We start from the raw sequence: 26,139 nt of genomic DNA, 5'->3' as shown, positions 1-26,139 counted from the left end.
TGTAAAATCTTTATTCGGCCGAAGATATCTTTTTAAATGCGAGCCTCGCTGGAAGGAATGGCAATAAAGGTTTTAGGGAGGGGGGAGAGAGATCAATGCAGAATGTATTAGCCTGCACTACAGAGACCGACTTCAATAATAAAAGCATTGATCCTTTAAAGTGAAGCTTATTCTGGGACGGCATGGTAAAGGAGGATGGACCATTCCAATACTGCACAGGCCAGATGGAGAATCACAGCAGGATATTTCACCCTCCCCCCAAATATTCACATTATATTTCAAATCCGTATTAGATTCAGTCGCACAATTACTGAGGGATTCTTGTTGAAATGCATGCATTATGGAGGAGCATGTCCAATAATACAGCATATGGAATAACATATTTAATTGGTACTACTTAAGCTTTGCCAAGTACAAAAGAGGGCGAGAAAAAAAGAATAGATGAACATGTAAGGAAGAGAATAAAGTTAAATGAGGTAGTAGATTTTTTTTTTTTTGGAGAATATAAGGGATTAGAGGACATTTTAGTTTACAATTATTTCATTTATTATGGCAATTCAGAGGATAAATATGTATCCTAAAGATTAGCTTTGGCTGTCGTGTCATTTAATTTCATTCAATTTTCTTTGAAATTTCTTTTCTTGATTTCCATTCGTCACCGGACACACCGCATCCCAGCAGTGTCTCTGTGTACAGCCGTCAGTAGTGAAGCGCCAGCAGTAATCAAGCGTGAGGCTGGATATATAACAAGCACACTTCACACACTAATCAGCTCAAGTGGACTTGCAGTGCGTCCACATCCTTGTGTTTGGCTCATAGAGACGAGCCGTGGCTTAGATTAGGAAACTACCTGGATAGTATCAATAGATAAGGTTATCTGTGATTTACCCAGTGCAGTGAGTGCGTCAAAGTATGCTGGGGAGGGATGCTTCCTCTGTGTTTAGTGATAAAATAAAGTGCTGAATGCAAAGTGGGGGTCAGAGGTAATCAGAGAGAAAATACACACAATGTGCATTTTCGCAGCAAACTCCGCGCTACCTGTATTAATCTTCTTCTAGGCCGATAAATGCTTTGCTTTCCCTCGCCGGGCTGCCGTATCAACATATTGAACCCAGCAGTGCACACGAATGAGGCTGAGACTGATATGTCGTTCTATTAATAATCAGACTCAACGGGAAGGCTATTACTTTCCTTATCCATCAATCTGCTGATTGATTCCAATTATTGTCTAATCTATGAAATGTCATAAAACTGAGGAATGCACGTCACAAGTTGTGAGAGCACAAGGTGATGTCTTCAAATGTTGTGTTTTGTCAGCAAATTTCCATATTTAAGAGACTGAAAGCAGCAAATAAGTGACATTTTTGGTTAATTAAAACAAATTAAAAACTAAATTCTATTGGTTAACTAACTGAGAGATCAACTAATTGTTCTACTCTATTCAACAGTTTGCAAAACCTACAGTTAATCCTGTGAAGCTGACATCAACCTTAAATCATTCCACAAATAAAGAGGCAGCTACTTAAATAGAGATTTTTTTTTTGTTTGTTGTGCCCTGTGTCAAATTCTGATTTACAGAAAGTGTCATGTACTTATGTCATTTTGTATTTGTTTTGTAGCTGCAGTAAATGCAGTCAAATGTTTTTTTGCACATAAAGTTGCGTCAGTTATTCATAGCCGAAATAACAAATATAAGCATCAGCCTGTAATGGTCTAACGCTAACAAACACACACGCACAGTGACCCTCTGTTCCACCTCGTGTCTCCTCCACCCATGGAGGGACGGGGTGGGGACGGCAGGACAGACACCCGCCTCCTGTAATCCCATCAACTCATGTCAGACAGCAGTCTGGATACAAGCCTATCTGTGAGGCCTGTAATCCACGGCTAAGACTTCACACACCACGCTCCCACTTATCTGGAAACACACACACTCGAAAACATACTTGGAGAGAAAAGTGATAGTTGGTGGCTGCTTCGCTCAATCTGTCTTTGTAGAAAACCACGATATTCTACTGTGAATGTGTACAAAGGAAGAATCAGCATAAATAAGAAAATGTTGTCAGGTCAGTTTGTGTGCCAGGTAATAAGCGTGCAGCTCAAGCCAAACATCCACGCTGATGCGTGCGTTAGATATGCTTTAAAAAAAAGAGCTGAAACTGATCCCAGAGATAAAAACTTCTAATGTGGATTATATGAACAGTAAAGGCTATGAAGGAAGGAAAGGGAATGTCATTTTTACTGCATTAATATATCAGTTAATCCTTTATGCGATGTAGCAGCACAGACAGAAAGAAAGAAATTAAGAGAGAAAGAAATTTTACTTTTTTTGTGTACAACATCGAAGGCTTTGATAGGACTTACGATTGCAGTCCTCATGTAAAAATTTTGACTAATGTGCTAACATATTACAGATGTTTCCCCATAAAAAATAAAACAGAAGATGCTTTGTCTTAAGAACACAAAAATCTGACTTGTGCAAATTCATTTTTTTAAAATTGTGAATAAAAGATGCAAACGCTCCCACTGCGGTTAGAAATCATGCAATATATCATTCTGTTTAAACATGAAAACACACACACACACACACACAAGAAATAACCCTAAATTAAAATAAAGACAAAGTACATTTTCAAAATGGTGCTCAAAAAAGACAAAACACAAGATAATCTATCCTCGGCATGCACAAATTCCTGAACGTCTTCAACACATTTTGCTGTCAAGCCATTCAATCAATCACTAGTCCGGGGAACAATATGTGCCATTATCATTCAGATGCATGCAAAACACCACGAAGGGGGAAAAAAAATGAGCGAAAGAGAGATAAAAAGGCACGTCGGACAAGGCACCCCTGCTCGTGTCTTGCTTCAAAGCGGGAGAGAGAAAGGTAGAGAGAGAGCGAGAGCGAGAGAGAGAGAGAGTTAGAGAGAGAGAGCGAGAGAGAGAGACGCAGGGTGCAGGACCCACACGGTGTAGTTCCAGCCAATTGCATTCCAGAGAAGTGACCATGGCCAGTGATAAACAAAGCACCATAGATCATTCCTCTCCCAGACGGAGCCCGGCGCTGGAGGCAGCGGAAGGTAGAGCGGTCAGACAGAAAGAGAAGGGAGAAGCAGACAGAGACAGAAGACAACAGAGAGCTCACCGCCTATACGCATCTGCCCCATCTGCTATCCTCTGACGCTACATTTTGATGCCCTTTTTGCAACTGGAATGCCATTAAAGCCGGCCGCGCTGCACGCCTGCAGATTTGCTCTCCATGACAGGAACGAGAGAGCGAGCCAAAGAGGAAGACAGAGAGAGAAAGAGAGAAAGAGGGAGGGAAGGGTGCTGCTGCTTCCTTCTCCCACCGCCACCGTGCCGATGCATCGTATTCAAAAAAAACAAAACACAAAAAGCGTTAAATTGTTCCCATTTCCCTAAGAGAACAAAAAAGGCATTCAACACTTACCCACTCCCAGACACAAGACTCAGATTCAGTGTTCAGTGTTTGAGCCCAGTGTGCGTCACAACAGAAACCTCAGATATTCCTCCAAAATAGATGTGCAAAGAGTGCAGTGAGGTTCTCCCTCTTTTGTTTGTGAGCCTGCCTGGCTAGGTTTCTCTATTTGCATCAGCCGGCTTTTTACAGCTTTGAAGCAGGTGGATGACAAAAACATCAATCTCTCCAGGCACATTGTGTGGTATGCACACTTTGACACACTCCCCTCACCAGCTCTATACAGTATAATCACACATTCCTATTCTCTCCTCACAGCTCCACGAATGAATATGGGCTCAAAAGAAAACTGAAGGACAAGTGTGCATTGTTGGAGTGTGCTTTTGTTGTAATCATGTTTTGATTGGATTAGAATGGGAATTTGTTATATCTCTGGAGTTCCATTTGCCATATGTTGAGGCAATTTCATGCAAACTGGTTATAAGGGAGGACACTGGCTGATGGATGCAAGTTAGCAACAGACAATAAGCATGAGCCAGAATCATAAGGTGTCCATCTGACTGTTTCCCTCTTTAAATCAACTTAGCATTAATTTTTTTTTTGTGCATACAAAGGTTCTTAAAGTCTGAGCAGTTTCAAGATCAAGTTAAGTCCAAGTGAGGGTCAAGCATGAGTCAAGATTGATTTCAGACCAAAAAGCAAAAGCTTGCCCATTCAGCATTGTCCATACCATTGTCTTAAAGCTGCACTAATTATTATGAATTTTTCTCAACAAATAAAAAAAAAGTGTGATGTAAAAGGTGTCCCTCTTAAATGAACCCACAGAGAACTGTCATCTGCAGTTCCCCTCAGTTCTACAGATGGCTTTCAGAGTCTCTCACCTCCTTCGTTTAGCTTTAGGTCCTGCAGCTTCACTGTTTTAGTTCACTCAACCTTGTCTGCCGCTCTAGCAAACAAGTTGCTTTCAACCAAAAGCTCCGATTAGCCCACTGTGCTCCGCACTACCTGCCCAGCACCAGATGACAGACAGGCATCTTAGTGAGTAGCTGGTGAAATAATATATATACATATACACAGTATGCTGCCTGGGTTAATATTGCTGAAACATGTTTCAGTTTGCCAAACTTTACCACGCAGAAGAAAACATCTGAGTTCCAAGAATAGCATGTAGGCTACATCTCTGCACAGGCGAGGAAGCATAAATTAACAACCCGCACTAACACCACTTTGAAGCTAACATTTAGTGTATGGTACAGTAGATCAAGTTTAGCTGGCAGCAGCAGAGTTGCACCTTGCTGCCACCCTGTCGGTTTAAGTGTGAGCTGTATGAACTGTGAACTGTATTGGCTATACTGTCAGTGAGATTAAGAAAACTTTTACACGTGATTGGAACAAGAAACGTAGGAAATCTAATGTCCAGCTGTAGACCAGCAGTAAACAGACAGTATGGTGACAAGTCCAGTTGAGAGGTGACTTCAGGGAAACTAAAGGATTTAATGCCAAAGTATTAATCCTTATGTACTTTTGTGAACATGCCCTGCACAGTCCCTCATCTAACACTCGGTGCACCCAGTTTCCTTCATAAGCAGACCATTTGCTGTGCTCTGGGTGGGCATCACAGCCACACAACCTCTTCTCATTTCCAGAGTGTCAAATACTGTCACGCCCCTCGGCGTCTCATGCAGACACACAAGGTACCCTTTAGTATCTGTATGGGGTGCACGTTGCTTTCAAGTAATCCCAACGTAAACCCATCCACAGCAATATTAGCTGCCCAGAGTAACTGTTCAGGCCATCCAGAACGTTCTCATCCCAGCGATGCATAAAGCCTTCCCGCCAGAAAGCACATTTTAACATGTGGTCAGTGTTGTAAAATGGCAACACTTTGGCTAGTTTAGTTTGATCCATTCATCCACGCCGACTTTCTCCATTTGTGGACTTTCTTGCTCTTTATACTACATTACCTTGCTCTGAGCATCTAATATTGCTGCAGATGGGTTTACATTGGAGTTAGTTGAAAGCCGTCTCATGCAGATGCTCAGAGATGCTAAGATGCAGCAGTATTTGATGATCTGGGAATGAGACTGAGCTGGGCTACGTCATGTGATGAGGCAGGCCCATCCCAGTCAGAGTAAAATAGAAAGAAACGTTGTGCAATTAAACACCTAAATCAAAAATAGAAAAAGTGAAAGTGAGACAGTGAGAAAGAGATTTATTGACAGCTCTCTACAAACTGTCGATGACACACCTCGACATGAGTATGTGGAATTTGCATAAATACCCCTTTGTTATGAGAAAAAATGGGTCTTTCGCTTATCAATACCTTAACTCTATTTCGATCTCATAAATTTAGGCCACAAGTTAGTCACAGTCACAGTTTCTACTTTCAAGAACAATAATCTGAGCAGGTGACACTAAAAGACCACAATAATAAAACAATTACGTTAACCTAGCCTAGCAGAAGAGAAGAGAAACCTTTTTGCAAAAGTTCTCCATCAGACACTGCATTAAAGTTATTTGGGTCATCACAAATGATGACTAAACAGGCCTTGGAATCACTGCAAATGACAGTTACACAATGAATAGACAGCTGTGTGATACCACACGTATTTACAGACGTTGACATTTAAACGTCACACCAACAAGAGTCTGTCTCATAATTCCGATGTTTTTAAGAGTCCCTGAAGGTAGCTTCATGACGTTGCATGTTTTGTTTTTCATGGCGCGATGTGAGGGCTTCATGCTCAACTTTGCGAACTGTGTCCTGGCTAAAACCAAACGACTTCTCGGTAAATTCTGCAATTTAACAGCATTAAGCGGCGTATTTAAGTTCAAATGTGTGGTTCAGCCTTTCGGGTAATTTCAAAATCTTTAGTTTACTGCTAGTCTGTCCTGTCAGGCTTGCTAACGTTAGCTAAGGAAGCAGTCCTGGTTTGACAGCTCACTGAAAGTTTGGCTAACCTAACTTTAAAACAGACGTTAGTACGATGGAGAGTTCATTGGTAAAAGACAACCCACTACTTTTACCTCTTAATAAGGAGAAAACTGTTTATGACGGATTCATTACAGTCCAGGTAAGTTTGTTTTGTGTCAGTGGGGTATATTTCCAAACTTCATTCAAAAATGTGTCAATTTAATGATTCTTCGCAATGGAAACATTTGCATGCGTAGTAGAACATAAGCTCAGACATTTCATGAATGTCTACGTACCACTGGTAAATTCGGCATAGATGTTATACTCGGGAACTTTGGAAAAACATGTTTGCCCACTTGCTGATTTGCTAACTTTTTAACGGTACGACACAACATGTAAGCTACGTTACTGCTACGTTAAGTCATGTTTGCAGTCGTGTTAGCGTCTGCTGAACATAATGTCTGCAGTACAATACGAAGCAACTATAAAAGCCACATTTCAATTGATTGTTTGTTACGTTCAGTGTATCAATGAACGTTATGCTGAATTTAAGAGTTGATACTGGGGATTCAGATGTTCTGCAATGATTTTAGCCGCTTTAGCCAATATGCACATGCCAGCAAGCACAGACGCTTTATATTGTTACATTTCTCAGTGGAATTTGGCAGGCCACGTGTTCCTTTACGTCTGTTGATGTTTGTGCCTGTCGTGGTTTACAGTCATGCTCTGATTCTCACAGGAACGAGACTTCAGAATGAGAATACTTCTACCACCAGATCGCCAACTCATACGGGCCAGGTATGAATTGTCATTTTACCTTTACAAGACACCTATCCCAGATATGTTGATATTGTCATAAATTACGCTCCTTTTACATCCCAGCTTTCATGTAAGTATGGCATTAAGGAGTGTGCCCAACTATAAGCTACTACATAAACGAAATGTGTTTTTTCTTTTTTTACTTGTTGTTGTAACCATAACTTTGTTCTTATAGGCTGCTCTGCTGCTGGCAGTTAAAGCACCTGTTGCGTGGGTATGAGCACACAGTGAAGCAGGTAAACGGAACACGGAGCACCAAATCCTGTGTTGTACTTTGCTGCAAATTGTGTCATACTGTTTTTTGTTGTGTTGTGTTTGCCAGCTCTGCCTGAGATCAGGTTGATTGTTCTGTTTCGTATTTTTCGTCATGTCATCTTGGCTCTTTTGTACTCTGTGCATCGTTCTTGAAGTCGTTCTTGTGCTCTCTGTCACCCATCAGGCTCTCCTCACTCACAAGCAGAGAAAAATATTTTTCACTGTTTAATTAACATCGCCTGGAAAATGTCCCTATTTGTTATGTGGCCCCTCAGGGTTATTTGGATGAGATTGATATTTCACCCCGGGCTGCAAAGTTCATTATTTTCACAGCCTTTAAGCTATCATTAATTATTAAAGCTGGTGGCAGCCCCCATTAATCACAAACACTGTGTTTGATTTGAATGGCTGGCTAGAGGAAAAAAATAGACAGTGTCACTTCATTATCCTCCCATTCAAGGATGTCTTTTCTCTCTTGTTTGACTTCTCACAGAGGCTGCAGCAGTCGGCTGATCTTGTCAGTTTCATTCTGGAGCTGAAGACTGTCTTGGTAAGGAGGAGAATGACACAGTGGTTAGCACGGTCACTTTGACATTGTTGCTTTATGAATAAGTAGTAGATGGGAACTTTCAGGCACTCTGAATAGCCTTGATTGTGAGGCTCACATGTGCATATTAAAATTAGATTAAAGAGAAGTGCTACTGTATGTGCTTGCCACCAGCAAAGGCATACAACTTACCAGCCTGGGTTCAGTTTTGCTACATTTATGTTGTTTGCTTTTATTAGAAAGATAATGGTACAGTGGTGAAGTTATGATGATGCACATAGTAATATGGGCTTTAAATAAGAAGTGTTCTCTCTGTCGTTGCAGGAAGTGGGTCTAAAGAGCTTTCCTGAGTGCCGCTCCATCCCGCCTCCACAGTATTACTCTCAACTCATCTCTGAGTTGGAGACCCTTGGGTGGGCCAAGTAAGTGACAACTAGGAGCACTAACACTGTATCTGGAACCATGTTTTAAATAAACTTAAACACCTGAGCTGTCAAATGTTAGGAAAGTTGGCCATGACCATCGGGTTTGCTAGCTCTACATGTCACTTTGACAGATAGCTCACCTTTATTGTTTGTGTTGATTGATGATTACATGAACTATTGAAAGTTGAAGAGATGATTGCCAATTGCTGATGCTCCTGCTGATTGTAAGATGATTTTTTTTTCTTTTTTGCATTTCTTAAAACTCTTAATTGGTATGCTGTGGTAATACAACAAGTCATTTTTTTCCTGAGTATTTGTTTTCCTACATGAAGTTTTCTAAACCAGCCCTACATTACTTTCACATTAGTGGTGCAACAAATGATTTTATGATAGACTGTTCTGCATATTATTTTCTGAGCAATCAATCATTTTGTGTGGAAATCAGCAAATATTGAAACAATGCCAATCACAGTTTTGTAGAGCAGAAAGTAACTTGCCCAGTAATTTGCAGTATTTTGTCTGTCCAAAACACAAAGATTTTCAGTTTGTGATATAGCGGTATAGTTCGTTATATGAAAGAGAGAAAATAATCAAATTTGTACATTTGAGAAGCTGGAACCAGCAAACATTGGTCATTTTTTATTGAAAAATGTTTTTGCTTTGGAATAATGTTGTTTTGACTAGGAAGAACACACCACTGACACATGAACGTAGCTGTACGGGGATGAATCTGTCACAGACAGTTCTCTGCCTGTGGAGAGGTAAAAGCAGTGGGATGTCTGTTACTAATGAACTCTCTAAATGATTAACTAATAATCAAAATTTTGCAGATTAATTTTCTGTAGTTCGGCTAATTGACAAATTGTTTAATCGACTAGTCGTTTCAGCTCTGCTTCACATAGGCACACAAAGGGCTCCTCCAGCACCCGCTGTCACTCAGCTCTGTCTGCTCATTACTTTTACAAACTGCTCTGAAGTCGCAGTGTGGGAGAGTGATGTTTCGTCAAAAAAACACGAATGTGATGTTCATGCTCCACTTCTTGATTCAGTTTAGTTTATGTAATCTGTGGATACATGTATGCCGTATGCAATCTGACACAAAGACTACCACAACAGACAGACCAACTAAAGCATCACTTGGTGACTAAAATTCAGTTTCTAAAATAATAAAACATTCCAGTAGATGAGGCTGAGCTGTTATGTTGTGTTGAATTGTTAATTTATCATCCAGACAAGCCTAACCAGAGCTGCTGTGCATGCTAGATACACCTCCTGTTTCCTACAATTTGAGAGGTTGACGTGAGATATTTTATTGAAGTAGAGTCTGCATCACTTAAATCCAGCTGAGACTGTGCTGTCAGTAGCAGACTGCATCGTATCCAGTCGTCATTGCACTTGCTGTGTCTTCTCTGTTTGTGTAAACAGTACACGCTGTGTAGACCCCCCCCCCCAGCAACTGATTAGGGCTGAAACAACTAATCGACTAAATCGATTCTAAAAATAGTTTAATTTAAAACATTAATAATTTAAAAACAAACTGAAGGCACAGAAATGCCTTCCATCTGTTTTCTCTCTGTTTCAGGCCCTTGATATATTTATATTTTAATGCTAACACTTGGTAGAGCTAACTGATAGAGCTTGATCCATTGCATAATGGAGATAAAACAGACAGAGCATATCTCTCTCTATTATGTTTGTTTTTGAAATAACATGTATTGTGTGTTTGTCCACCAAAATGGACACAAATCTACTCGAGATAGCAGATTTCGCTAACAATAACTGTCAACAGTGAATTTTTTATATCTTCGTATCAGAAACTTAAGCAATATCTGATCAAATAGTTAAACTGTTAGTTACATTTCCCTTTTATTCTCAGTGCATGGATGCATCTCCAGAGTCCCTTTATTTAACTTGCCTTGTCAGGATCTTTTAAAGAGCATTGTGCAACAAGCCAAGGAATAACATTTGTGTTTTAAAATGCTCCAAATAATACAATTTAGTGTTTTTCTCCTAAATCAATTAATAATAGATTATTTGAAGTAATAATCAACAGATTAATTGATTATCAAAATAGTCATTAGTTTCAGCCCTACAACTCATTATGAGGTATCTGCGATCAAACACAAAAATGATCAGATTATCTGAAAATGTTCGTGACTGTTCAACCCTTTTGAGGCTGAAATTTTATTTGAGTTTAATTCTACTCTGTTAGGCAGCAACCACCAGTAACTGTCGTTAACAGTAAGTGTCTGTATCTCTCTACATTTTCTCTGCTATTACTGCCGCAAATGCGTAGTTGTTTCCATCTTTAGTTAACTAAATGGTCCACATGCATATTCATAAATCATGTATGCTTTGGTTCAGACATAATCTATCTATTTCTCTCCCCAGCCCTCAGCTGAAAGGGAGGGGGAGTGAGAGAAAAAGAGAGCGAGAGCGTGCGAGAGAGTGGTCGAGTGAGAAAGTGAACTTAACTTAGTGTTGCTTGGTGCTTTATTTCTGTGTGGATGCCAAAACTCCAGCAGCGCTCAGATTTCATGTTCTATACATGAATTGGTTGGAGTGCTAGCGCAAATTTTCAGGCATGTTTACCTTCCCTTACTGCAGGCCTGGCAAGAAGCAAAGTTGCAGACTTGTATTTTATTTTTATTTCACCAAGTTTATTGCTTGCTTTTCAAGGGGGTCCTTAAAGATGAGATGTAGTTGTGACTATGATGAGTGTCACAGCAGTAAAGTATCGCTGTAATGCTACTGAATGAAATCGCCACTACATGTAAGCAATTGTTTCAATTGGCAACAACTGGGTGATGTTCCCACCCCCACTTCCTTGGTCTCAGGATACTCTAAAAGTTATTGAGAGTTATTTCTCAGTGATCTAGATATCAACTCTAGTTTTCCTTTTCTCACTAGATCTTTGTAGCTTCAAGTGTATAAACCTCAGAGTTTGTGGGCCACAGATAAGCAGTTGTAAGCAACTCACAACCCAGACACAAGGAAAAGTTCTGATTTAAAACTGAAGTTATTGCTATAGATTTTTTTGGACTTTCATGTATTATTCCCAGAGGTAAGATTAACATGCCGAGGTGGATAGACTAGAAATCTCTGCTGCTTTAAACAGCTTTATGGAGCAGTGCTTGTTTTTCCCAGCTGTGTAAAGTGATTGGAGACTGCAACAACACAGCTCCACATTAACAAATGGCTCTTAATGACTTCCTTATTTTTAGTTATTGAGTTATGGTTAAATCCAGGTCACATTTAATAACTCTCAGCCCACGTGTGGTGACAGGCCCAGCTAATACCGGCGTCTCCACTCGTCAGGAGAGGAGGAGGAGGAGGAGGAGGGGGCAGTGGTGGTTAGTAGGAAGATAGCTATTCTCCCCCTGCTCGGATTAAGCCTTGACTACTACACTCATTTTCCACTTTCCTATTAATGACCATGGCTACAATTATGATATTAGCAAAATGCAAATGGCTCTAATTGAAGACTCTCAGGTTGTAATAGGAGAAGGGGGGTGAAGGTATGCTTTATGCTGGAAATGGGACCAACATCATTTACAGTGTCGTCTTACGGTTAGGAGGCATTATACACAGTGGGCCTCAATCTCCAAAGCACTCGAGATTCGCTTAGCGTCTTAATTGGTATGGGCCGTGCTAATAGCCACCAGGGGGTTTCAGCTGTAATTCTGTCTGCTGATTGGACCAGGTAAGTGAGTCTGTCTCTCTCTTCTCTCTATCCACGTGTCTCCATTTCTGCATTGAGAGTGTGGTCATCTTAATTGGCTGGAGATGGCATACCACGTGTTAATTAATGGAAAATGAGGTCAAGTAGGTCAGCCGCCATCACTCGGTGGCCCCAAAACGTGGCCCTGGAAGCTTCGGGGCTCATTACGGGCACAGCTGGCACTCCATGTTCACAGCCTCTTGGTGTACATACAGAGCGTCGTCTCTTCTCACTGTGTTATCACTCTGTCACACTGTGTTGCTGCTCTTCTGAGGACAGTTATATTGGCTCTCTGACTGCAGGGCTCTGTTTGGCCAAACAGGGCTGAGGGATTTGATGCTTTCTAACATGGATCCCCCCCCCAAGCTAATTAACGTATATGTAGATGTCTCTTTGCTGAGATTAGTGTGAGACTGTATGTTGTTTTATGTGCACTTGATATGCATGGACCGTACATTGTTTGTTTGCATGTGATTACATTGTCCTCTCTTTCTTCTACTGTACCTTGTGTATGCCATCATTTTGCATGCAACACACACGAGCACTACATATGTGTTGATCTCACCATTCATTAATCACTTCGTTGACGCACACACACAAAAAAACCCAAAAAAACTGAGACATGCGCACACACACACACACACATACACACACATACACACACATACACACACACACACACACACACACACACACACGCACAAATGTGCGTGGTGTGCACTGTCTGGAAGCAGCTCACTTGGCTGTGGAGTTGCAAATGGGATGCTCCCATCAGTCTTCCCAGTGGGACGTCTGACTGTCATGCTGTTTCCATCATGGCCAAGTAGGGGCGGCAGCTAGTCCCTGCTACCCTGGGTGTGAGACCTCGGAGGAGAGGAGATGGAAATGTGTGTTAGCGATGCAGCGACTTTTTCACTGCCGGCACTGTTTCTAAAGTACTAAACCTTAAAAGTTGGTTGATACCGAGTAACGGTCTGAGTTGTCCTCTCTTCATACAAAATGAAATAAGTGGTGTGACTTGCGTTATACCTGCTGTACGTAACACAACTGAATATTATGTCTTTTTTTGTGGCATTCTGTGCATTTATTGTTCACAGCTGTGATATCCACCTGGAAATTGACTATTATGCCAGCCCTTCTTTCTTATATTTCCTTAACTCTTTAACATCCACTGTCCTGGGGATACCATACTTTTAGAGTACTTATATATATCCATCAGACTTTCTTTTGGAAAATGAGCACAATGACTATAAAAGGTCAAAGTCTAATCGCCAGCATGGAAATGTAGGGTTTAGCCTAGAGCGGCAGTGTTGTACCTCTTTATATAGCTGATCATGTGACATCCGTTAAAAGACTACAGTGTTTCCGTCTTCTCGGCCAACAAAAGGCGAATACCCAACTTCCCCTCGAGGATCAATAAAGTATTCTCATTCTGAATACAGGTTTGAGTTATAGTTATTTTTAACTGTAGTTATTTGCTAATTTGAGACATTAAACCTAAATAAATTCAGAAAAATATACAAAACGATTTGGATTCAATAAGCAGATTTGTACTTGATTTGGATTGGATAATTTGCTGTTGACCAAGCATAATACATACAGTATATACAATATATGGTCATATTCGTGTAACTTTCCATACTATTAGTAGTAGTGCTCGTGTCCTGCAGGTAGAACAGTGAGAGGGGGAGGTTGTAAAAGATTTATTTCCTTGAAAAAAACAAATGTTATAATGTCTAGTACATATTTGGCTTTCTACAATCCTTGTACCGTGGGTTTACCCGTCAGGTCTAACAGACTGGTAACTGCAGAAATATAAAGGATATGCAGTGATTTTCTCAGGTGTCATGACTGAAATAGGATAAAGAGAAACAGATTTTCCTTTTGAGAGAACCAGCATTCTTTTGATCCATGCACTCTGCAAATCACCAGCACCTTATTTCAACGATTCAACTTCTTATTTATTGATTTGTTCATTTGGATGCTTGTCACTTCTTTCACTTGCATAGGTCTATTAACTGGTCTTGCTTGACAGATTTGTGTATTTATTGCTGTTAGCACTAATGGGTTTTTTATGTGCCTGTACTCTTTGTAAATGTGTGCACCTGAGGATATAAAGTCACCTGGGCATTATCTGTTCAGGAAGTTCTAAGCTGCTGTTAGATTATTTTGGCCTATATATATCCCATACTGGTATTGACGCGTCCCTAAAGAGTGTGTGTATGTGTGTGTGTGTGTTATGAAGGATAGAGCACAGAGAGAGCAATGTGTTTGGAAGATCTTTATATGGAGATGGTTTAGAGATAAAGCGATGAGAGGCCGTGAAAGTGAGTAAGCGTGGGAGCAGAAATTTTATCAGGTTAGCATGCATGAAAGGGACGCAGAGTTGAATTGGAGTCATCACGATGTTGTGTGTTTGCATGTGTAGATGTTCGTGTGCATATGACACTTCAGCACTGTTGCCCTTCGCCTGCGTTTGATTGCAAGTGTTTGAGCGAGCAGACACTTTTATGAATTGGGCACATCGGACACCGTCTCCCATCATTCCATCACTTCCCTGAGTGTGTGAGTGTGAGTGTGAGTGTGAGTGTGTGTGTGTGTGTGTGTGTGTGTGTGTCATTCCCAAGCACACTGCTCACATCACTCCTCTCTAACACACTCCATAAATCCTCAGCAGATATACAGTCATGTCAGCCTCGGCACAGAGCGTCCATCGTAATGTACTGTAAATCTGGAGGAGGACTGTCCAAATCCTTTGTCTCAGATCAGTCTTTAGTCTTCATGTCTCAGTAGACAAGAGAGGGACTTGAGAGGGGGAGGAACTGACTCACTCATAGTGTGCTGGAACAGCAGTAAATCTGACAGTGTTTTGTCCTCAGCCTCAATAGGTTATAATTAGCTCAGGAAGGAAGGGGTCTGATTTACAGGTCGACTTGAGCTTGAAAATATGAACCCATCGTAAGGTCACCGGCAGACATGTAATTTTATGAGAGCTTCAATCCAACTGCTGAAGTCATACTCTATTAGTACAATACTAGTATTGGTACTATTATACTCAAATAGTGGCAGTGTGGGCATGACATGGAAGATCCTGATTGGTTTAATTAGGTGTCAGTCAAAAAGTCTGGTCACCCTCTGTTCATCACAATCAGTCTTTGAATGTTTTTGCTGGTTAGTGTAAAATTGAAGCCTAATTGTATTGCGTCATGAAACGTGTACTCACTCCCGTTCTTCTGCATCAGTCAGGTGACGTGATGTCAGATTGGTTACTATTGTGCAATTAATTGAGTGTACATACAGTCCGTGTGTTTGCTTACAGCTTTATTAGAAAGCATAAAATCCAGGACGTTTCTGTGGTTACTCAGCATGAAAGTAATGCTCTCAGCCTCAGCACGATTGGATTTGTTATGTGTGATTTGTTGTGTTCCTCCATTAGAGCGTTAAAAAGGCACTTGCTATGGAAGACTGCATATTAGAATTTAGAGAAGAGTTTAGTTCCAGAGCTGTAGGTTTTTGTGCACATAGCACTGGTGCTACAGAGGTTGATAGTTTTGTAGCACAGGTAGTATAAAACATCTGTTACCAACTCTAAAAACAATGACAAGTAGTGCAGTTCACCAGTTAAACAAGCAAAGGACATTAATGTTGCTTACAGGGCACCATCCAAACCTCAACGAGAAATGTTTTCAGACTAATATTTTATTTATTTGCCCATAATGGTAAATTGCAGTGACGCTTACCTTCTTGCTATACACAACATCCAGATGTTACACATCAAGTGAGCAGTACAGATCTCAGTACATTTAGATCATCACGCATACAATATTTCACTGGTTCCGAGTTATTATTATTATTATACAGATTTTATTTTAAACTAACACTAACTGTCCTGATGCTAAATTTAGCTAACCTGTGTTCGGTGATGAAAACATCACATTTTTTAAATTACATTTATATATCAGTAAGATGCTGAAAATGCTATTTATTAATCTTCTTTATACACTTACTGTACATGAGATTAGAGCTAAATTTGTCAGAAATATAACTGTCACCATCTACATAACATAAAGGATTTTGGTATGAAAACCAAGCATCCTATCTGATGAATACATGTCTGGCATTTGTAACAAAGTGCTTGAAAATTGCTTGAAGATCCAGTGAGTTATGATAACTGTAATTGTGTATGGACCTCCTGCCTTGATAGACTTACATGTATCAGGAGGTGCAGCTTCCCTGTCTTAATACGCTGGCATTTTGGGGCATGACTGTGGAGCTGCAGCCTGATGTAATGTCACTTTGTTGGTGCCTGCATTGATAAATCTAAAGGCAGATGATGGAAGTTGTCTCGGTATTGTTCTCTGCAGCTGTGATTAACGATGGATGATGGCTGCTGTAAGTTTAGAGTTATGTGTACCCTTCTCTGTGAATGGATGTTGATTTATTGTGTTTATTGTGTGTGTCCATCTCCAGGCTGCTCTTCATAGACACAGACTTCCAAACGTTGAGACTGGAGGCAGAGGACTCCGCTGGAAGGCAGCACATCCTCACTATTAAACTCAAGTCTAAGGTAAGACGCGCTCTTGTCTACGCACAGAAACACAGAGTTTACCGCAAGGGCTGGAGAATTTTCACACTGGAAATTATGCATCATCAAATGGAATACTCCAAAGCTTGACGTTGACCTATAGCCAATCTAAATCCAAACAGGCTGACTTCATCAAACGCATATGGGATGTTCAATTTGCTGATAGCAAATCAGTGATTTACATCTGCACCCCTAAATCTAGGTCAAACTGGAGAGGGTGTGGAGAGACATGATAACCCGCTGTGACTGAGATGTAGCACAGATAAAACATCTCCACATAGACCTCAGCATGATAGAAAATCTTCCTCTGTGCATAGAGGAAACCAGTGCACCCACACTCATCTGCATAGCTGCTGGCTCTGCTCGCTGCTAATGAAAGAAGTACACAAAACCTTTACCTGCTGTAGGTACGGCTGAATGCAGACTGCTGAAATATTGTAATACGCGCAGTTTGAAATGTTTCCATGTCACAGGTCTGCAAATTACCAGAGAACATGTTACAGAGTGTGTTTAATGATATTTCAGGAACACACAACAGTTTTGGTTAATTTTATTATTGAATTGTAGATGCATCTAGACAAGACTCTCTAGCAATCATAGTGAGCTCACATATATTTCTGCATTCTCAATCTCAAATCTGATCATTTTATATGAATTCAGTTACTGTGACATTAAAGTGCTCCTCATTAGGTGCTAACTCCCTCTAATAGGCTCAAGGGCCCCAACAAGTGAAAATTGCTAAACATTCTCTGGTTTGAGCTTCTTGCATGTTACAAACTGCTGTTTTTTGTATGTTTTTAAGCTGAATTTCTTGGAGGTTTGGACTGTTTGTAGCAGTTTGAATATAAAATTTTAGTCTCTGGGAACTTATAATGTGTATTATTTTACTATTTTCTGACATGGAATGGACTAGTGGATTAATAAGTTAATTGTTTAAATAATTGCCAGATGAATTGATAAAAAACAAACAAAAGAAACAGTCGTCAGATGAAGTCCTTAAATGTATCGTTGATAAACTGTGATGGATGTTTAGAGTGAACAGCTTGGGTAGTAATTTTACCGTTTCACTTTGTTTTCTCTTCCAAATACGCTGCTGTTAAACCTGATTGGTTCACGGCTCTAGTTTCTTGCTCCTTCTGACTTCTTTTTAGTGATGCTGCAGCATTTTCACATTTCAGCAATTGGGGAGTCCAATGTTATTTTGAGTGATTGAAATGAAGGCCAACACTAAAAACAGGTTGTATGAAAACCTTTAATGTGTTTTGAGTGTGACTGCAAACTAGAGGTATAATTATAAAACGCTGGCAATGAATGTCTACATTTTTAAAAAGTATATTTTACTATTGTAGTAGTAGTAGTGGTCAGTGCAGTTTTCTGTATCTGAAACTTGTTACTTAAATCTCAGTCAGAATGGAGCATCTAGTAGCTGGCAGGAGTGTAAGTATCTCACAGTGGGGTTGCATATTCTAGGCATAGTGAGTGAGTGGCATGGTGAGGTGGTGCTTACCTAAGCCCAGATAACATCCACCGGGGACAGGGGAGGGTGGTGGGACCCCACTCTGTGCCCACCTGCCCACCTGGCCCTCCTCACCCCTCTGGCACCTGGTAAAAATAGCTTGAAGTCCTCCCTGCCTTCCAGCTGCTTCCACCAGATCCAGCGACAGGTCATCCCTCGCCAGGCACAGTTAGGGAGGAGGCAGCACTGGTATGGACACATGGAGGCTTGGATGGCAGGGGAGTGAGAGAGGAAGAGCACAGGGAAAGGACGGAAACTAGCTTGACGCTGAAGGTGAAATTAAAAAAAAAAAAGAAAAAAAATACTGCAAAACTGAAAGTCAGATCACAAAGGACATGATAGAGGGAAGTGCTAGGAGAGGAACAAGAACTGAAGTCAGGAATTTTTTATCGAAACAGTTTGGTACACAATTCAAATTTTAACACAGGATATCAAGGGTTTGGTGCCCTGCTACCTGTTTGAGAGTTGAAGGGAAACAGAAGATCAATTAGCTTTTAAGTTTAAATGATGTCTTAATTTAGGACGCATGACAGTCCCACCTTCTACACCCACAGCACCCTGCAGAGGCTCCTGAATGCTCAGCTGACCTGCCAATCCCTCTGGCCATAAGCTGGACGCCACAGGTATGTACATGTGCACGGATATAGCATCTAACAAAGCAATTTTACCATCTCTAAATTCAATTTTTGCTAGAACATTTAAAAGGCTGCTTACAGGTTCTGTCAGCAGTGTTGATTGAAATAGTACCTATGTCCAAAAACATCAACTAAAGCATTTAACCACAGTATGTTACAAATTACAACCGGTTTTATAAAAAAACAGACATTTATGAAACTGAACTGAAAGTCTTTGAAAACATGACAGAAAAAAAACAACTGATACCATAAGAATTAACACTGAATATTGAATTAAACATTGATAACCTATTTCTGAGGTCAAATCTTTGGGTTCATACAACCTAAAAAGGTAACATAATTATGCAAGAAAAAAATCACTCATGTCCTGAGGATGTCACATTTTAACTTTTACTAATTTAGCTTAAGCAGTGCTCCTGTCATCCAGCCATAGGTCTTACTCTTCTCATACATGCATATATTCTATGTTCTTAATGCACTGCATATGGAAACTTCTAGAGACTTTGACCACTACATAAAAAAAGATAAATAAACAAAAAACACATACGGCAAAGGTGTATGTTAGGTGTCAGAAGTGGGATGAACACAATAAAGTGAGGGCTTCTTAAATAAAAAGACACATGATTTAGAAATTTCAGTTGTCAGTGCAGAAAAATTTAGAGTGCAGTTGAGAAAACAAGCTCTGTTCAAGAGCTCGATCATATCACATGGGCTTCATCAGCAGATGGAGTTTGTCCATTTCAAATTCAGATTTACTAGTGCTTGAAGGACTTGGCTTGCAAGCTAAGGTTCATAGATCATCCTTGACCTCAGAAACAGCAGTAAACATGAATGCTATTTCCTCCCTTATAAAACAATGCAGCAAATAGCAAATCATGATGAAACTGGTGATTGTGTATTCTCCTTCCACCAACACAAAACCTCGAAGGGATCCACCTTGACACTTCAGTAATCTGGAAGAGTGACAATAATTCTTACAGGCTTAATGTAGCACTTTGAATAAGATGTCATGTTTTGCTGTAAACACTCATCACTTCACCCTGGTCTGCAAGCAACTTCCTGTGCAGGACTCCAGGCTCGGTACTTGTAGAAGCAGAGCTAAAACTAGGTGAGCTCTGCTTCAGCTTTGTCCTTACTCAGTGGGAGACAGAAGCTGTGCTGTCGCTGTGTTTATGTGATGTTATTGATTGTGGTAGTGAGCAGAAGATATGATTTGAAAAGTGATAGGGACATGCCCACCCCAGTATAAATGATGTCCGTGCACCAATGACATAAACCATAAATGTAGTCTGCTATGTGAATTTTTTGTCAATAATTACACAACTGGTCTTTTATTATAATTTATGTACCGTGTATTTCATGTCAGTAAATAACAATGCCAAATTAAATCACCATCACATACTGCATTTGTGAAAGGTCACAGCAGAGAGACATTTCAAGGCCCCACATTTTCAGCTGTTATGTTGTGAGAATCTGTTACGTCAAGTCTATCCAATTATTTACTCGTCAAATGTATTTGATATTTTTGAGATTGTTTTTTTTACTAAAACTGAGAGCCTCAAATGTGGACAGGGATGTTTGATGTTTCCATTTGATGTTTGGTAATGTGATGTTTGGTGGCCCTCTGAGACTCAAACTGTGATTAGGGGCTACACAAATACACTTGACTCATCCTGAGCTACTTATTGCATAATTTGACAAACACTTCTCCACCTGCTGTATGGACACATTTTCTTTCAGTCTCGCAAATGTAGTCTTCTATAATTGGCATGAAACTGTTCTGATGTAAAACCAGCTGTGCACTCTTTGTATCTCTCTGCTTCCTTGTTATTGTTGTTCGCTGTCTTGCTTCTTTCACCCACGACTCTGCTTGTCATCTCTGTCACAGACTCTGTGTCTGTCTGTGTGTGTGTGTGTGCGTGCGCATGTGTGTGTGAGTGTCACTACATATGCAGACGCACAAAGATTTTCGGGGGTCACCCCAAAAGTTGCTCTTCCATCATAAAAACTACTGCTCCATATCTAAGCATTGCACTGGACCATTCCTCGTAGTGTTTCACATATATAACAGAAGTGTGTGTGTGTGTGTGTGTGTGTGTAGGCAAAAGTCACAGCGAGGAAGGAACAGTGCGAAAGAGAATTTGAGCAGAGAGATGCTAATGTGTGTGTGTGTGTGTGTGTGTGTGTGTGTGTGTGTGTGTGTGTGTGTGTGTGTGTGTTATTGCGCTGATACATGGCAGGCGTACAGTGAGGACCAGCTTAGAACAGCGCTACCGTATGGAGCCTGTCTGCCTGCTGGGTCGTTGATGGATCTCTCCTACACTGCAACATGAAGTGTGTGTGTGTGTGTGTGTGTGTGTGTGTGTGTGTGTGTGTGTGTGTGTGTGTGTGTGTGTGTGTGTGTGTGTGTGCGTGCGCGCGCGCGTTTGTGTATGTGTTTGCATCTGTGCCAAGTGTGTTTATGTCTTATGTGTGTGTGTGTATGTGTGTGTGTGTGTGTGTGTGGCGGGGGGAAGGGCCTGTCTGTCGGCAGTCCTGACATGTTCATTTGAATGAGTAATTATTGCTTGCTCTGTTGCAGGGCCAAGACATGCCACTCTGTGCATTTGTGTTGAACTAGAATGGGAAGAGAAATAAACCTCTGTGTGTGTGTGTGTGTGTGTGTGTGTGTGTGTGTGTGTGTGTGTGTGTGTGTGTGTGTGTGTGTGTGTGTCCTTTCTGCTTGCAGACTGCACAAAGGAGATTTTTAACTACCAAAAACTGCGAGAAATAAGAAATCCAGGAGGTTTCAGCGGTAGACAAGGCTGATTTAATAACAATAGATTGGAGCAGAAAAAAGCAGACTGCTGATTAATTGGCTGTCAAACATCAAACACACACACACACACACACACAAAATCATCAACATTCGAAAATGAACAATCTTTGACTTTATTATAAACTGGATAACTGTTGAACTGAACATCTAAGTAAAGTAATAAATTCATAAAAAATAAGTCTGGAACTGAACATCAATCTCAAAGTAATAAATCCAATTAAGTACAAATGTCAATTAATTCAATAGAGCCATAGCTAAAAATATATTGAATAGTTAAAAATATAGCTATTAACTATGTGTTTAATTAGAATTTAGAAATTTGGAGAATACTGTGCTCAGTTTATTCAAACTTGGATGAATTATTTAAGTTCACGTTAATATAGGGAAAAAAAATATACTGCAGTTGTGTACGGAAGATTGATGTTTGAATGAAACCCTTCAGCTTAAGTTTCCTGAACCTATGGATATCATCACAGAGGCTTTCTAGGTATTGTGACATGCAAAAGTTCGGGCAAAGTCTCTGTTACTGTGACTAGTTTAGTGAATAGAAATGAACTGATCTCCAAAAGTCATAAAGCTAAAGATGAAACATCCTCTTCAACATTTTAATTAGGAGTAGTGCATTATTTCTGTTTTGTGCAATTTTAGAAGGAAAAAGGGAAAGAAGCACCATGTAAGAGATTTGAGCTCTTTAACAAAGGTCTTTGATTTCAAAGCTTTCTAAACACAGTGACACCTCCAACCTTGTCCCAACAATCAGCTGCCATGGATGTGTCTAAGCAGCTGCCTATCTCTCTGAAAATGAAAATAATTGATGCCCACAAAGAGTGAGTAGGCTAAAAAAAAGATAGCCAAGCATTTTCAGCTAGTTGTTTCCTGGGTTTGTAATGTAATTAAGAAATGGCTGTTAACATGAACTGTAGAGGTCAAGTGGAGGTTTGAAAGACCAAGAAAACGTTCAGAGAGAACTGCTCATTGGATTGCCACAAAGACAAATCAACCCCCTGTTTGACTGCAAAAGGCCTTCAGGGCGATTAAGCAGACTCTGGAGTGGTGGTGCAGCGACAAATATGACCGTCATGGAAGAGTCAACAGAACAAAATCTTTCCAACGTCACCTCACCACAAAATTCAGCATCAGAAGTTTGCAAAGGAACATCTAAACAAGCCTGATGCGTCTTGGCAGTCCTGTGGACTGATGAAGTTAAAATAGAACTTTTTGGCCACAGTCAGCCAAGGTATGTTTGGGAAAAAATAATTTCATGAAAAGACACCCCTTTAAACTGTGAAGCACGGGTGTGGATCAGTGCCCATGCTTTGGGCTTGTGTTGCAGCCAGTGGCACGAGTAACATTTCACTGGTAGAGGCAGGAATGGATTCAATTAAATACCAGCAAATTCTGGAAAGAAACATCACACTGTCTGTAAAAAAGTTGAAGATAAAAAGAGGATGGCTCCTAAAACAGGATAATGATCCTAAACACACCTCTGAATCCACAATGTACAACTTGAAGAAGACCTAGGTGAAGGTTTTGCCATGGCCCTCGCAGTCCCACCGACCTAAACAACATTGTTACTGAGAACTGACCATGCAAGGTGCCCAGACTTTTGCTTCTGGCCCTTTTACTCTTTTGTTATTTTGACTGTAAAGTACAGAAATAAAATGGTCATCTTGCTTAAAATATTAAAGAAATGTGTCATCTTTAACTTTGCACTGTGTAGAACACAGGCCATCTTTTACCAGGCTAGCTTTTCACAGTAACAGAAATTTTTGACCAGTTGTACCTAAACCTGTAATTAGGCCTTTATTTGGGGAAAAATGTAAAAATACTATATAACTCAGCAGACGCAACTCAAGTGGTATCAGTGAAGCTGCCATAACAAAGTGAAGTACCCCTTTATCGACATCAGTCAGTGTTTGCGGTGTTGTCAAGCATGGCGTCCTTTACTTCTGCAGTAGCGGCTACATTTGCATATACCATTTCTAATAAACTAGTTTGTTGTCTTTCCAAATGTAATCAATAGTAAGAGAATATCCTGAAGTGTGATTTCATGGATCACATTGTTGGTAACAGAGCATTCTGAGGTGTGATTGGTGGATTGCATTGTTGGAATATGTTGTTTGTTTGTCCTCTGTGGCTTATGACTGGCCAGGATTACTTTAGTTGTGTGTCCTGTTACATTGTTAAATGCCAAACTGGTAAGAGAAGTAATAGCTGAATGATTCTTCTCCTCCCAGTCTGCCTGTCTTGTATTGTTGACAAAGGGCTATTAGCGTTGCGTAATATGTTTGACAAATAACTTTTGTGAGGAGAATCAAACTGACAACAGGTCAGATCTGACATGAATGCCACTACAGCCCTGCTGTAAAATCAGCTGTTCCCCGGGACCAAGGTTTCGCCCACATTTTCTAACCCTATCACCAGAATAATGCAAACGCAAGATTTGGTCATGGAGTGAAGAATTGCTTTCTGAAAAGATGATCTGCCATCTACTCTACATTTGTGTATGTAGCCTCCATGCAAAGTGGTGATGTACGTCCCCCGCATAACGGGTGGAGGCTACACAGCCATACATGCCTATCGGAGCTAAGTTCACTAATAACAATATTTTATAACATGTGTTGTGTGTGTTGTCGTGCATCTAAGCACTGTATGTCTAGTTTTATAAATTAAAGTGTTTTTGAAGTTCATAGCTGCTACTTTAGGTGTGAAACTGCCAGTGGTAATATTATGGTCTGCAGCTCCTCACCTTCTGGCTAAATTTGTCGTTTTGACATTCATAATATGCCACCTACGAGATTTGTGTGGATCCGAGGAGAAACACATTCTGTACATAGATAAGACAATGATAAAGAACATCTTCATCATTGAATGCGAGATTAAATGTTGTCTTGGGATTTTTAAAACACGTATGGATTCATCATTATTATTTTAACAATCAATAATTCTTAATTCCTTTATAAATCAGAAGCTGCTTGGTGAGAATATAACTGATTGGCAATAGGTTAACAGCAGTAAAGTTTTATAGCATGCATGTAAAGAGGAGTGAATTCTTGCAGCCTGGCTGCTTTTAAGAGCTAAATTGAGGTCAGTCAAAGATAGCATAAATAGATAATATCTCAGCTCAGATTCTGTCTCTTTCACACTTTCTTAAGCCTTCCACACTCACTCATGGTCTCCTCACAGATACATCAGGAATTACCAGCTCTTCATTTTTTTTCTTTCTGAACTGGGCCGAGCGTAGTTATCCTGAGCTGTAACCGTAATCATGCCACTGGCATTAATTGGGCTGTAATTGCTGAGGCTCTCAGCACCTGGACGATGCTTAATTGTGTGCACTGTGCTGGCACAATGACCCATAATTTTTGGTTCATTTTTTCCCCTAATTTTTTCCCTCTCATTCCATCTGTATTGCTCTCAGACACCTCTATCAGCCTCCCTTTCTCTTCTGTGTGTGTGTTTGTGTGTGCGTATGAGCATGTGTGTGCCTTTAAGTTGTCACAGTTTTTACCAACTGGTCAATTGCTATCTGCACTTTTAGTTCACTCTAGTTGCCTTAAATGAGACGCAGCAGTAGAAGAACTCTGCATTTGGTTATATCAAAAACTCATATTCATGGCTCAGTGTGCTATTTAGATGGAATCATTAACCAATAAGAAATTAAAGGATTCTCTGCCCTCCTGCAAGTCTTTCCTTCAGACTGTGATGAGTCCTGCCTTGAATATAAACCTAATCACAATATACGGTTTCCATGCTGGGAGCTATTGTGTACTTTCGTTAGCTTAATTAAACCTTCATTGTACTGCTGTATATTTGATCCAGTCCATAAACCAATAGTGCATTCCATATAGAATAAAGTCTGGATAAATTATCTGTCGCGTTACTTTTGTCCTCCTATCCTACCCAATATAGCACATCTTAACTCTGCACAGAGTGATCTCTGACTCCTAGGCAAATTATACAAACATATTTTTAACATCTGTAATTAAAAAAAATAAACAATAAGTTTTGAATTTTGCCAGATTTCTTCTGTCCATGATTGTGTGCATTTAGCCTGGACCTGGTATTTAAACTCCTCCAATTTTTCTTTTTGGAAATAATTTTCTTGAAGTCCACACTTTTCTAGTAAATCTATAATCTAATAAATCTATAAATAAAATATTTCACCAGCCAATCTGTTAGTTGGTAAACCCTGTCCGTTGGTCCCATCCCAGCCCATCATGCTGTCATGCCTTCTTAATCCATTGGAGTCAGGCTACTACGCTATCTAGGCTACTTAAAGAAGTTTTACCCATAGCACTTCTTTACTAGATATCATTCATGTGTCTTTATCAACAGGGTATGTACCATAGTCCTTTAAACTAGCTGTAATTAAACCTGTTCTGAAAAACCCATTCTTGATCCAGGGGTTTTAGCCAACTACAGACCTGTATCTTACCTCCCCTTTCGCTCTAAAATCATGGAG

General features: G+C 40.2%; 1 protein-coding gene across 1 annotated transcript in view; it reads left to right on the top strand.

Annotated features, from left to right (window-relative positions):
* The first annotated feature begins 6,176 nt into the window (after positions 1-6,176).
* fancl (FA complementation group L) overlaps positions 6,177-26,139 on the top strand; it is a 33,268-nt gene continuing 13,305 nt past the window's right edge. The window contains exons 1-7 of the mRNA XM_041947221.1: positions 6,177-6,513; positions 7,093-7,151; positions 7,348-7,408; positions 7,921-7,977; positions 8,299-8,396; positions 16,591-16,687; positions 18,776-18,844. Coding sequence (XP_041803155.1) covers positions 6,427-6,513; positions 7,093-7,151; positions 7,348-7,408; positions 7,921-7,977; positions 8,299-8,396; positions 16,591-16,687; positions 18,776-18,844 — 528 coding nt within the window. The 5' untranslated portion in view covers positions 6,177-6,426. The remainder of the gene's footprint in view (positions 6,514-7,092; positions 7,152-7,347; positions 7,409-7,920; positions 7,978-8,298; positions 8,397-16,590; positions 16,688-18,775; positions 18,845-26,139) is intronic.

The sequence above is a fragment of the Chelmon rostratus genome, chromosome 11 (assembly GCF_017976325.1).
Source record: "Chelmon rostratus isolate fCheRos1 chromosome 11, fCheRos1.pri, whole genome shotgun sequence".
NCBI lineage: Eukaryota > Metazoa > Chordata > Actinopteri > Chaetodontiformes > Chaetodontidae > Chelmon > Chelmon rostratus.
This window is presented reverse-complemented; position numbering and strand designations above follow the sequence as displayed.